We start from the raw sequence: 14,409 nt of genomic DNA, 5'->3' as shown, positions 1-14,409 counted from the left end.
TGAATCAATGACTTCCATTGAACCACAAAGAAGGTTAAACCCTAACTTAAGAGATGTGGTGAGGAAAGAGATTCTTAAACTCTTTGATGCTGGCATCATATATCCTATATCAGATAGTACATGGGTTTCACCTGTACATGTGGTGCCAAATAAAGGAGGAGTTACAGTTATTAAGAATGATAAAAATGAGTTGATTCCTACTAGAACAATAATTGGACATCGCATGTGTATTGATTATAGGAGACTTAATGCTGCATCTAGAAAATATCACTTTCCTTTACCATTTATTGATCAAATTTTATAGAGGCTTGCTAGTCATACTCATTATTACTTTCTTGATGGTTATTCTGGTTTCTTTCAAATCCCCATACATCCCAATGATCAGGAAAAAACTACTTTCACATGTCCTTATGGTACTTTTGCTTATAGAAGGATGTCATTTGGATTGTGTAATGCTCCAGCTACTTTCCAAAGATGCATGATGTCAATTTTTTCTGATCTAATTGAGGATGTTGTGGAGGTTTTCATGGATGACTTCTCTGTCTATGGAGACTCTTTTTCTGGTTGTCTTTCTAATTTGTGCAGGGTCTTTAAGAGGTGTGAGGAAACAAATCTGGTCTTGAATTGGGAAAAGTGTCACTTCATGGTGAAAGAAGGAATTGTGTTGGTAGGCATTGAAGTTGTCTGAGAAAGGCATTGAAGTTGATAGAGCTAAGATTGATGTGATGACCAATCTAGCACCACCAAATTCAGTCAAGGGGATAAGAAGCTTTTTAGGCCATGCTGGATTCTATAGAAGGTTCATTAAAGACTTCTTAAAGATTGCTAGACCTCTTATAAGATTGTTGTGTAAGGAAGTTGAATTTGAGTTTAATGAGGAGTGTCTTCAAGCTTTCAAGAAGATAGAGGAAGAGTTGGTTAGTGCTCCAATAGTTCAAGCTCCAGATTGGAATTTGCCATTTGAAATCATGTGTGATGCTAGTGACTATGCAATTGGAGCAGTGCTTGGTCAAAGGAAAGACAAGAAGCTTCATGTTATATACTATGCAAGTAGAACCTTGGATGAAGCTCAAGTCAAGTATGCTACAACAGAAAAATAGCTCCTTGCTATTGTCTTTGCATTTGAAAAGTTCAGGTCATATTTGGTGGGTTCAAAAGTGGTTGTTCATACTGATCATGCATCATTGAGACATCTTTTAGCAAAGAAGGATGCTAAACCAAGGCTGTTGAGATGGATATTGCTACTTCAATAGTTTGATTTGGAGATTAAAGACAAGAAGGGTATTGAGAATGGAGTAGCTGATCATCTATCAAGATTAAGGATTGAGAATGAGATTCCAATCAATGATGCACTTCCTGAAGAGCAGATAATGGCAATTCAACTCCTTGAAAAGACCAATGAGACTTGGAAAAAGCTTGGAGAGGTCATGAGTTTGGAAGAGAATGGTCCTTGGTATGCTGATTTTGTTAACTATCTTGCTTGTGGAATAGAGCCACCAAATCTGGTTGGTTATGATAGGAAAAAGTTCTTCAGGGACATCAACAACTACTATTGGGATGCACCTTACCTCTATACTCTTTGTAAGGACAAGATTTATAGAAGATGTGTTTCCAAAGAAGAGATAGAAGGTTTAGTAGAAATTTGTCATGGAGCAGCCTATGGAGGTCATTTTGCTACATTCAAGACAGTCACAAAGATTCTTCAAGCTGGTTTGTGGTGGCCAACTATGTTCAAGGACACTCAAGAGATCATCTCCAAGTGTGATTCATGTCAGAGAAAAGGCAACATCAGCAGGAGAAATGAAATGCCACAAACTCCTACTTTAGAAGTTGAAGTGTTTGATGTATGGGGTATTGACTTCATGAGACCATTTCCTTCTTCATGAGACCATTTCCTTCTTGTGGCTGTTGATTATGTCTCTAAATGGGTGGAAGCTATAGCTAGTCCTACCAATGATGCAAAGGTAGTGTTGAAGTTGTTCAAGACAATCATTTTTCCAAGGTTTGGTATTCCAAGAGTGGTCATTCGTGAATGAGGAAAACACTTTGTTAACAAGGTCTTTGAGAGTCTTCTTAAGAAACATGGAGTGAAGCATAAAGTTGCTACACCTTACCATCCCCAAACTAGTGGTCAGGTTGAAATTTCAAACAGGGAAATGAAGTCAATTCTTGAGAAAACAGTTGGTATCACAAGGAAAGATTGGGCAAAGAAGTTGGATGATGCTCTATGGGCATATAGAACTGCCTACAAGATACCAATTGGAACCACTCCATTCAACCTTCTCTATGGAAAATCTTGTCATTTGCCAGTTGAGTTAGAGTATAAGGCAATGTGGGCAGTCAAGCTTCTTAACTTTGATATCAAGAATGCTCATGAGAAACGCTTGGTACAATTGAATGAGTTACAGGAAATCCGCCTTGAAGCTTATGAGAGTTCAAAGATCTACAAGGAGAGGACAAAAGCATTCCATGACAAGAGAATTCTTCCAAGGGTTTTCAAAGAAGGAGATTTGGTGTTGCTGTTCAATTCCCGCTTGAAGCTATTCCCCGGAAAGCTCAAGTCCCGCTGGTCAGGACCATTCAAGATCAAGGAGGTTAGACCTTATGGAGCCTTGGTGTTGCTGAACAAGGCTGGAAAAGAGTTTGTGGTTAATGGACAGAGGTTGAAGCACTACTTAGCCAATGACTTCATTGAGGAGGGAACAACTGTTTCTCTCTCAGAACCTCAAGACACCTAAGCGGTGCGGTAACGTCAAGCTTAGAGACGTAAACCAAGCGCACTTGGGAGGCATTCTCATGGTATCCTTATGTAAATATCTTCTACTTTTCTGTTAGTATGTGTGTTTTAGGTTTTGTGTTTTTGAGTTTTGAGCAATAGGAAGCTTGGGAGACTTGTGTGAACTTGGTGTTGAACATATGAAGCCTGGCTGATTGAGACTCATGGGTGCTAAGCAGGTCTTCGATCGCAACCATGAGCGGGCAAGAGACGCGGCCAAACCGTGGCCGTTGGAGGGTGATGAGTGAAACAAGGGATTTTGATCGAGTGTATCAGCGGTCCAGGCCATCGGCCAAACCGTGCCTGCGTGAAGCCATCGATTCAAGACCATCGGTCAAGCATTGGCCGCGTGAAGCGTTGAGGGATTTTGATCGAGTGTATCAGCGGTCCAGGCCATTGTCCAAACCGTGCCCGTGTGAAGCCATCAGTTCAAGACCATCGGTAAAGCATTGGCCGCGTGAAGCGTTGAGGGATTTTGATCGAGTGTATCAGCGGTCCAGGCCATCGGGTAAACCGTCGCTGAGTGAGGCCATCGGCTGTGACCATCGGGCAAAGGCCGGTCGTTGGAGTCCATCCAGGTAAGTCTCCTTCTCCTTCTCGGTTTAATTCGGTCCACCCCTAGTAAACCGGTTTGATTTTCAACTTTTCAAATCAATTTTGGCCGGTTTATTCCTTCTCTCAGCCTCCTAAAACCCGAAACTCTCTTATCTCTCCTCTCTTTGTCGATTTCAAGCTCCTAAAACCCTTAGAACACTAAAATCTTTGTATCTCTCCCATCTCTCAATCGATTTCAAAGATTTTTGGTGTGTTGGTTTCGGTTTTGCAAGCTCTTTTAATTACTTCTAACCCCACCTGCTAGTTCTGTTTCACTACTCATCGACAACAAGGTAAGACATTCTATCTCTCCTTTTCTCTCATTCAAGTTTGAACCCCATATGTGCTAGAATCGACCAGCCAGTTATTTATGCATTGATTTTAGGTTGTTTAGCTTTATATTGATGTTAGTTGGTTCCAATTTCGCTTGAATTGCTATGTTTGGTGTTTATTCTTGAAATTTTTGATTTATGAGCATTTAGGGTTCTTGAGAGTACTTAAAATCAAAAAATTTGAGGAAATTTAAGTTTTATTGTTTCTTTACCTTGTCTATTGTTCAATTAAACATCCTGGAAGAGACTAGCAGTTTTGGAGACCAATTGATCATGTTTGATGGTTTATTGAGTTCTTAAATTTTTAAGAAGTAATTTTGAGTTTGATTGTAAAGTTTGTATCTTAGTTGGTTCACATTTGTCTCTTAAATACTTCTTAACACTTGATTTATCTCTTAAATACTTCTTAGCACTTGTTTGTTGTGGATTCAAGTTGTGGCTCCTAGTGAGCCTTACTAATATTTTTCAAGTGTTTTTGTATTTTTGATAGGAACAATGGGTAGAACCAACTTGAAACCTGGAGAAAAACAAACCAAGGCAAAGGAGGTTGTAGAAAGGGTTGTTGAGAAGAAGAAGAAGAAAGCAACTCAGTATAAGTCTTCACTTGGTAAACAAAAATCTCTAGCAAGCAAGAAGAGTAAGGAGCTTGTGATTGAGGAATATGATTCAGAGGAAAGGGATATGAGTGAGAGTGAGTCCACCACCTCCAGCTGCCAAGGAAAAGCAGATTAAACCAATCAAGAAGAAGCCTACCTATTCCCAACTGATGAAGCACCTTAAGAAGGTCAAGTTTGCTCTAACTAGATATCCAGATCATGAATTCCTTCACAATGTTGGCCTCCTTGAAGACATGCAAACTATCTTCACAACTTTGGGATTAGGACAGTTCTTCAATATGGCTTTTCCCACCTATGTTGAGCCAACAAGAGAGTTCCTTGCATCCTTGTCAGTGACTTATTATGAAGATAAGATGGTGGAGGAGAATAATGATCTTGGGCATTTTGAGTTTAAAGTTCAAAGGAAGCACTACAAGATGACTTTTGGAGAGTTGGAAGCTATCTATGGTTTTCAACCAGGAACAAGGCTAGAATACAACACTAACCCTAAGGAGTATGATTCTTTTTGGAAAGATATTGGTGTGGGAAGATACATAGCTGGTCAAGTTAAGAACTCAGGCATCCAACATCCTACAGTGAGATATGCTCACAAGGTCCTCTCTCACACTCTTTTGCAAGAAGAGAAGCTGGAGGAGTTCTAGCCAATGAACTTGGATGTCTTCTAGCAGGGCTGCAACCTTTCTTAAGAACCTATGAAGAAAGGAATCCTTCATTCTCCAATGCTGAAAATACTTGTGTTGCTGCTGTTTTTCTTCATCAAATGCTTCACTACCAAGATTGGGTTTGGACAACAAAAGATAAAATCCCTGTTCTAAGTATGGGTGGACTTGTCACCCCCATTTTGCAAGCAAAAGGAGTTGAGCTTGGTGAGTTTGACCATGACATTGCAAGGCTTGACCCAGTTTACCTCAAGAAGACTACTTATTTGGATGGCCAAACTGAGAGAGGTTTCTATGTCTGCTATGGCTACATTTTCTAAAGCATGCAAAAGAAGAGGCTCCTGCTCCCTCAAAAGGATGTCACAACCCTTTATATGAGGTATGGAATATACGGCCAGATTAAAGATGACTTCCTGTACTCCTCTAAGGATGATGGGTCAGTGATTCCAATAACAACTTCAAAGAAGGGGAGAAAACAAGCAGAGGACACTTCTCAAGCAGCTCCTCCCAGCCCAGTTTATGGTAGTGCTAGGTATGATTTCCAGCCATTTGAAGAAGCCACTACAAACAAGTCTCTTAGAGAAGCACACACCCACATCCATCTTCTCCAGCGTTTGGCTAAATGGCAAGGGAAGAACATCAAGAAGTTAGTCAAGGGAATGAAAGGTCTTCAAAAGAGATTGAAGCATGTGGAGGCAAAACTTGACATTGCAAGTATCTCAAATCCAAACCCTGAAGTTGTTGTGGACTCAAGATAGGAACAAGCAGATGAGGTTGAGGATGAGATGGAGAGACACTCAGTCCATGGTGAAGCTAGTACTGCAATTGGTTTCTATGACCTACAAAGAGCTTCATCATATGAGAGGAGACAAAGGAGGAAGAGAAGAGCAGAGAGGTCTCCAACACCATGCACTAGTAACTCCTCCTACTCTCTTAACTTCTCCATGAACTAGAGGTACACTCCAAGTCCTTGTACATAGAGTTTTATTTTTTGTCTTGTTCGTCTCTTTCCCAGCTTTTCTCACACAGAGACTGTGTGAATTAAGTTTGGGGGAGGGACTAACCATCTAACATTGTGTTTTGTTTTGATTTTTATTTTTTAGTGTCATGCATTTGTTAATAGCTATGTTTGAGAAAAATAAAAAAAAAAAATTGAAAAAGTTTAAAACCAAAAAATGCATTTAGCTTTGCATATTCATTCTTGTGTTTAGGATTGAGTCTAGAAGCATTTAGTATGCATTTGCATTGGGGATAATGATGAATTTGCCTTGTAAAAGTAGAGTCTTAGGATTGAATCCACAACCCTCATTTATAGTTCATTGGTGCTTGTTTAATCTTTGGGAAAAAATGAAGAGTCTAAGCTTAAAGCATTGTATCACTTGAAAGCATTTTCTTCTAGTGTAAAGCTTACTTGATCATTGCTGCATCTCTATATTATTTGGACTTTAATTTGATCTTTAAAATATCTTGCTTATGGACTATGAATGCTAGCTCATGGAATTTTTCATTTGGGTTAACTATCTCTAATTGCCACTCTATTTTGTTTAACCCAATCTCTTGTCATACCTTTGAACCCCAACCTTTTCTTTCAAGCCTTGTGATAATTTGTTGAGTGAGGCCTCTTTGTTGATAATGCTATAGGTTGTGAAATCTTGAGATTATTGAGAATGACAAAGAACTGGCTCTTGTTTTAGCTAGGTTTGGAACTTTTAGAGCTAGCTAATAGGACTGGTTTTGAAAGAAATAGGTGGTTAGAATTTTGATTTGGGTAAAGGTTTGGAAATAAGAGAGAATAAAAAAAAGGGGAAAGAATTATTTGGTCAAAAGAAAAGAAAAGATTTATCTCTAAGGTTAAGTTTGGTTAAAAGCTCTAAGTCTCTTAAGAAGAAAAAGAGAAAGAAAAGTCAAGATGTTGTCTCCTAGAAAAGTTTCATAAAAAAAAGAATGCTAAGGCATAGTCTAATGAGAATCGGAGTTCATCAAAAGAAGTTCAAGGAAGTTTTAAAAAAGAAAAAAAGAAAAAATGATGAGAGCTTGTGTTTAAAGTGAAGCCTTAAAGATATTCAAAAGTTTAAGACCATAAGTAAAGAAGAAAAAGGGTTTAAGTTGAATAAGGCTGTGTTTTTGGGTTTGAAAGAAAGATAAGAAAGATGAAAAAAAGGATAGAAAAGCTTCTAGGTGGGTAGAATATCAAGAGCTAAGCTTTGTATGGCTAAATTATTCTCAGTCTTAGATTGGTTTCACAACTATCTAGCATTCCTCTTTGTTTGAGAGTAAACCACCCAAAAACCACCATTACCAACCACTTTATAAAAAGCCTTTCCCTTAAACCAATTGAGCTTGATTCATTTTCCATTTGCAAGATCACACCAAACACTTTAATGGATGTGAAAGAGGTGCTCAATAGGATTGCAAGTCTTTACCAATAGATAGAAAGTGAACTAGAGTGGTGTATTGTGAAAAGCATAGAAAAATATTTGTAAGGACTTTGATTGATCTTAGCACCACTGAATTACATTTAAGGACTGTGGTTTGAATCCTTTGTTGATGCTTTTTGGTTCTGAATCCCTTTTTCAAACCTCTCTCTCTCAGTTTTTGTTTGGTTCTTGCTTGAGGACCAGCAAGAGATAAGTTTGGGGGAGTTGATATCTTGTGTTTATGTTGGGTTTGAAGCCTTTTTTTTGCATAGTTTTGTTGCATAATCTTGTCATCCTAGGTTGTTTTAGGAGCATTTGCATCTAGTGTGTTATCTTTCAGGTTCTTGGAGTAATCTCAACACATTTAGAGCATTTGGGCTTGTTTTGATGCAAAGAAGCATCGAAGAATGAAGTGGAGAAGAGGCACATGACCAGAACCACCAGCAACCAGGAGCAGCGGCCAAACGGTGGTCGAGTGAAGACCAGTGGCCATCCCAATCGGTCAAGAGCAGGCTGATAGAGTTCAGTAAGAGGAAGATCGTTTGGAGCAGCGGCCAAACAGTGGCCCAGTGAAGAGTAGACGTGCACTGATTGTTTGGACCAGCGGCCAAGACCAGCGGCCAAAGTATGGCCGTGTGAGACAAGCAGCCAAGACCAGCGGCCAAAGTATGGCCGTGTGAGACCAGCGGTCAGGACCAGCAGCCAAAGCATGGTCGTGTGAGACTATCACCACACTTGTTTTAGTTTTGATCCGGGCCGGTTTGAACTAGGTTGACCCGGCTCCCTTTTATTTTGCTATAAATACTCTAACCCTATTAAGGGGAGATTTATCTCTTGTTTAGCAGCCACTTAGGGTTCTTAAGCTTGTTTACTCTTGGTTTGTTGAATGATTGAATACTTCTAAGTTTTTAATAGCAATTTCTATTCAAATCTCCTATTCTATAATCTCTAATTATGATTTCACAAAGATCAAACCTCTACCTTTGTGTGATCATAACCATGAGTGAGTAGACCTTTTAGAACTTTGGGCTAGGTAGATTAGGGAGATAGATGATTGATCTTTGATGTCTAAGGCTTTATTTATGTATTTCCTATCTTGATTAGTGTTAATAATGCTAGATAGCCTTGATCAAGCTTGATTCTAAATATTAGGATTTCCATGCCCATAAAGTGTTTGATGAAATTCCTGAACCAAATTAATCAAGAGCTTTGCATTCCTAGCCAATGGAAAATGATGATTAGGGTGCTTAGTGGTATTTAGACTTGTTTATAATGCATGATTGCCTTGTGATTGCTTTTGGAAATTGTTGATTATCACTTGATTAGCATAGGAATCTCTATCATGGAAATGGATTGATTTGCATAAGTGTTCTTAGCCATAGGATTGTTCTTGCTTGTTTCTTAGACATCTAGGATTGGTTAGCTATCTCCCAAGTCAATAACCTTGCCCAAGGTTCACTTGTTTAATCTTGATTTTTAAAGCTTGTTGCTAGTTGTGTTCTGTTTCTTTGATTTTGCTTGTTTTGAATTGTCTTGTTTTATTTCTTTGAATCAGTTTGTTAGTTAAGATTGTGACAAAAGAACATTTTCCTGTTTAAGAATAGATTAAGTATCTTTGTGTATTCTTAGTGAGTTGATTAATGTAAATTATGGATTGATAATTTAATTGATAGAAAAATACTACATCACTTGTTCTCTTGTTAAAGACTCTATAAGTTGTACTGTTAGTGGCATAACCCAAGAACAATCCTTCATCGCTTCTGGAATCAAACTTCCTCAAATGATCCTTGTCATTTAGGATATAACACACACAGCCAAAAATATGAAAGTAGGCTAAGTTTGGTGTTTTTCCTTTCCAAATCTCATAGGGAGTGGTCTTAGTACCAGGTTTAACATAGACTCTATTGATGACATAGCAAGCAGTACTCACTGCCTCTGCCCAAAATTTTTGAGGAACATTATTGCCAAGAAGCATAGCTCGAGCCATTTCCTGTAGAGTCATGTTCTTCTGTTCTACAACCCCATTATGTTGTGGTGTTCTGGGTGCTGCATACTGGTGTCGAATTCCTTGTCTGTGACAGAATCTCTCAAACTCTTCATTCTGAAATTCACCTCCATGATCACTTCTGATCTGAACAATGCTTCCTTTCTCAGCTTGAAGTTGTAATGCAAGTATTTTAAAACTTTCTACTGCTTCTGACTTCTCCCTTAAGAAACGTACGTTTCTACTTGTACAAAGACAAGGACAAAGACAAAGATTACTTCTTCCCAGTTATGCTTTCTACTACCATGTATATCTTGAGAAGTCATCTCCCAAGACAAAGATTACTTCTTCCCATTTATGCTTTCTACCTGTACTGGCCCCATGAGATCCATATGGATTAATTCAAGCACCCTTTTTGAAGCTATGTCTGGAACTCTTGTATGATTCACCTTTATTTGTTTTCCTTTGTTACATGCTTCACACACTGAATCAAGCTTATCACAAAGTTTAGGAACCCCTCGGACCAATCCTCCATTAACAATCTTAACCAGACTCTGCACATTCATATGTCCCAATCTCTTGTGCCAGAGTTCAACTTCAAACACAGATACAGCTAAGCATGTTGATGAAGGTTTCCACATGTAGCAGTTGTTGCCAGATCTAATCCCAAACAACACAATATTGTTGTTTTCATCTACTGCTTGACAATCGATTTTTGTGAAAATCACTCTCAGACTTTCATCACATAATTGACTTATGCTGATCAAATTTGCTTTAAGCCCCTCAACAAAGTACACGTTGATCAATGATGGCTGATTATTATCCTCAAGTTGTCCTCTACCTCTAATGGAGCCTTTTCCACCATCACCGAAGGTTACTTTTCCACCTAGGACTTATTCATAAGCTGATAGGATGTTTGGATTTCCAGTCATGTGACGCGAACAACGACTATCAAAATACCAAGGATCACCACCTTCATTGCTTGTTGATGTAAAGGCCACTTGTGCTCTAGAGTCTTTTCCACAAAGGTTATTCTAGAGAAATTACAGCAGAGGTTGATTTCCTCAGTCTCTTGAATTGCTAGATTATACATTCTTTCATTGTTCTCTGAATCCTTACTGTAAAGATCTTTTTTAGCTACCCAGACTTGGCAAAAATGAAGAGGATCGATGAAACATTTTCTAGCCATCCAAAGCTCCTTGATTTTGTTCTTAAACTTGAAACAGAAAGATCTGATATGCCCTGTTTTGCCACAGTGAAAACACTCATAGATCCTACGTCCACGCTGTGATTTGGTCAAACCTCTTTGCTTAGATTGAAGTTGTGTGTTCCTGGTTGGTGTTACAGGGACCTTCTGTTTTACCACTTTTTCCAGAATGTTTTGCTCCATTTCATGATTTGCATTGCTTTTAACAAAACTCACAGATTTATCACGGGACAACAGCTCAACGGTCTCCTCCTTGTGGTAGCCCAGACCTCGATGCTGAGATCCTACAATTCCCATTGATAAAATCTCATCCAGCTTTTGACCTCCATTGTTTAACATCCTGATTTTTTTGTGATTCTCATTCAACTCCCTTTCTAACCTTGTGGATCTTTCTTTCTCCAAACCATACTTTTCTTGTAAATTTTGCAGTTTCTTCTCAAACAGCTCCTTTTCAGTAGGAGGAAGTTCCTCACCCATCAATACTTCAGACTTCTTTTCTTCTAGCATATTGATTTTAGCTTCCAATTTCAGTTTTCTCTTGACAAGAAACAGATTTTCATTACACAACTGAACCCAATTGTCATACAGAACACAATAGCTTTCTTTTGTAATTGACTCTTCCTCATCATCATCTGAGCTTTCAACTGATACATCATCACTCTTGACACTGAAAGCAAAGAGATTAAGCATTCCTTCTTCTTCATCACTTTCTGACTCTGAATCGCTACAGCTCAGAAATGACTTGTTCTTTCCTTTTTGCAAATTTGGACATTCTGTTTTCAAATGACCAATTCCTTTACACTCAAAGCATTTCATCTCCTTCCTCTATGTCAATGGACATTCAGGTTTGTAGTGTCCAAAACCACTGCACTCGTGACATTGTACATCTTTTCTATGATCAACCTTCTCTTTTTCAGTCATGTTGAAATGATTGTTAGGTCTATCAACATCGATTCTGTTCCAGCGAGAGGACTCTCTTCCTTGACCTTTCTCAACACGCTTCAAAGCCTTTCCAAAGTTCCTTGCCATCAAGGACATAATCTCCTTTATTTCTTTCAACTGATCACTTGTGTCGCCTGCCTTGAAAGCAATTCCTTTGCCGTGAATTCTCAGTTCTTCAGCAACTTCCATCTCTTCAGACTTCAGCATACCAACTAAATCAGCAAACTTCATGGTATTCGTGTTTCCAGAGACACTCATGACTGCTTTGTGAGCTGCATATTTAGAAGGCAAGCACCTAATTAATTTTTTCACCATCTTCGTATTCTTGTCGGTTTTACCAAGATTCTTCGCCTCATTTGCAATAACACTCATCTTAGCAGTGAACTGTGAGATACTTTCTTCTGGATCCATCCTTAAAACTTCGAATTGAGAAGCAAGCTGATCCAACCTTGTTGGTTTGACACTTGAGTTACCTTCATGTGACTTCTCCAGAATATCCCAAGCATCTTTAGCTGACTCACACCCTTGAACAAGATTAAACTCATCATCGTTTACGGCTCCAAATATAGCATTAAGCGCTCTAGCATTATACTTTGACAAGCTCTTCTCTTCTGTCGTCTAGCGAGCCTTGGGCTTAGTGATCTTGTCACCACCTTCAGTTTTCTCACAAGGAGGTTCCCAGCCTTCCTCAACAGCTGTCCAAGCATCCTCTCCTAGATTCCGGATTAACTGAATCATTCGGACCTTCCAGCAACCATAACCTCTATCATCTAACATCATAGGCTTCTGAAGCATCATCAATTCATTAACTCAATCCATCTCTGTCTCAAGATCTCAATCTGTGTCGAGTATCAAGCTCTCGTTGGTTGATCGCTCTGCTACCAATTGTAAAAACAAGATGTAGACAGTAATGAAAAGAACTTCTTCTTTTATTAAGAATCACTTAAATAACCTTACAAGGAGTGTTTAATCAGTTTTACACATAGCTAAATTAGCTTGTCACTGACCAATTCTTAATCTACCCAAAAACCCAAAAGAACCTAAAAGCTTATTTTCGCTCAAGACTCTAAGATAATTCTCAAAACAGCTAAGCAAACATGTTGGCCTCGATAAACAATATATAGGATCCATCCTATGACCTACTTTCCTAATAAGGATAAGTCTAAATCTTCTTTGTAGATATGCATATATCTTGTGCTCCAATCAAAGAATCTCCAAGAGTATAGCCACGTCACCCAATGTCCGTTGTTGTTTAAACGCGCGAACCAATCTTTCAGAGTCCTACAGACCAAACTTGTAGCACCAGAAGTCTTCATGCTTTCAGGGGTAACCGAGTAAGTGCACAAGTATAGGAAGATAACTAATATAATATAGGTTATTTTGCATATATCCTCCTAATTTTGATAGGATCGAGTTTTTGATCATGAAGAAGAAAAGATGACTGATTATATAGATAGGTCTTTGGTTGAAGCTGTTTCAATAGCTTCAGGGAACAGCCCAAGAATGCAACTAAGCACAGATTATCATGAGAACAATGCATGCATGTGTATCATATACCAAAGCCAATTCAAAGTTTATGACTAGAATTAAAAGGAGCCCATAATAAACTTATCCAAAGAGGAAAGTAGTAAAAAAAAATTGAAGAACTAAAAGATTTACCCAAAAAATAACAAAGACATTGGAGTTTTATCTCTTGATATAAGAAACAATGAACTTAAGATCATCTTAGTGTTCAGATACCTTGAATAACCAGAAAAAATAGCTTGACTAGCTAATGGCACATATGATCTTTGATATATAAAAGATTAATTAGTCAGTTATTCTCAACGTCGGCCACAAACTCCAATTGAGTAGAGAAGAGAAGCTGAGATGTTGTTGAAACCCTATACATGGATTTTAACTCCTTCATTATCTTCTTTTCATTCCACATCCATCTTGGTTTCAGAGAGATTCCAACTCTCTTCAAACACTTGGAGTTGGCAAGAATGTATCTTAATACTTGTTTCTCTTCCCTTGTTCCTCCATATTTTTTCCACCCAAAGATCTCGAGTTTGGTTGACAAGCATATAGGTACATCATTCGGTTGCTTGAACGAAAGTGGAAAATCTTCTTGAGAAAACCCTGGGAAGCAAACAACATCAAGTAATGTAATTAACATGATAACATGTTTGCTAATTTTGATGTTTTGCGGCCTTTTTGTTAATGCATGGTGCAGGAACAAACCTGGTCGATGAGAAGAACCTTCAGTTCTGGAGAATTTTGAAGCAAAGACACTAATGGCTCAAACCAATTTAATATAGGACGTATTTTACACACTAGTGACAACACGGAACCTGAAGTGAGCACAAGAACACAATAGTAAAAAATAAACAAATAAATGAGATTGAAAGTACCGTTGCAAACGCTTAGACTTATCTCGAACAACCTAATTGAGGAAAGACATCTAATAAATTTGTCATCAAGGTTACTATTAACGTAGATAACTGCATTATCAAGGTGAGGCTTGTTCTCAATCGAGCATGAGTTTGTGGAACAATCTATGTTGGCGAATTTCTTTAAAATAGCTGAATCTATGACCAAAGACCCTCCAATATCCTCTACATCTTCTTCACCGAGTTCTGTTTGGTTCAGATACGTTAAAGTCACTAAAGATGGCACTTTAACACTAAACTTTGTCACATTGTCTGGGTCATGTCGCTCCACATGCAAATAATTGAGAATAGGACAACTCGATAAGAGCCCAACTAGAGAATCTTCATCTTTGAGGGATGGGAGGCATACGGGAGAATGAACATCTACAAAAACCTTGTTGGAAAGACGGAGATACACAAGCGTATCACATGTATAAAGGCTTTTAGGCAAGCTAATAGGCTCTGCGGAC

At 38.5% G+C, this 14,409-nt stretch overlaps 2 protein-coding genes across 2 annotated transcripts in view; one reads left to right on the top strand and one right to left on the bottom strand.

Moving 5' to 3' along the window:
• LOC104728416 lies at positions 1,371–2,738 on the top strand. Its single transcript, XM_010447394.2, has 2 exons — positions 1,371–1,851; positions 2,038–2,738. The coding sequence occupies exons 1-2, from the start codon at positions 1,371–1,373 to the stop codon at positions 2,736–2,738; spliced, it is 1,182 nt and encodes a 393-aa protein (XP_010445696.2).
• Positions 13,342–14,409, bottom strand: part of LOC104728415 (putative F-box/FBD/LRR-repeat protein At1g22000) — a 1,798-nt gene continuing 730 nt past the window's right edge. Inside the window, exons 3-4 of the mRNA XM_019231976.1 lie at positions 13,922–14,333; positions 13,342–13,634 (exon numbers count right to left, since the gene is read on the bottom strand). Of these exons, the coding sequence (XP_019087521.1) occupies positions 13,342–13,634; positions 13,922–14,333 (705 nt within the window). The remainder of the gene's footprint in view (positions 13,635–13,921; positions 14,334–14,409) is intronic.

Source organism: Camelina sativa, chromosome 11, assembly GCF_000633955.1.
Source record: "Camelina sativa cultivar DH55 chromosome 11, Cs, whole genome shotgun sequence".
NCBI classification, from domain to species: Eukaryota; Viridiplantae; Streptophyta; class Magnoliopsida; order Brassicales; family Brassicaceae; genus Camelina; species Camelina sativa.
This window is presented reverse-complemented; position numbering and strand designations above follow the sequence as displayed.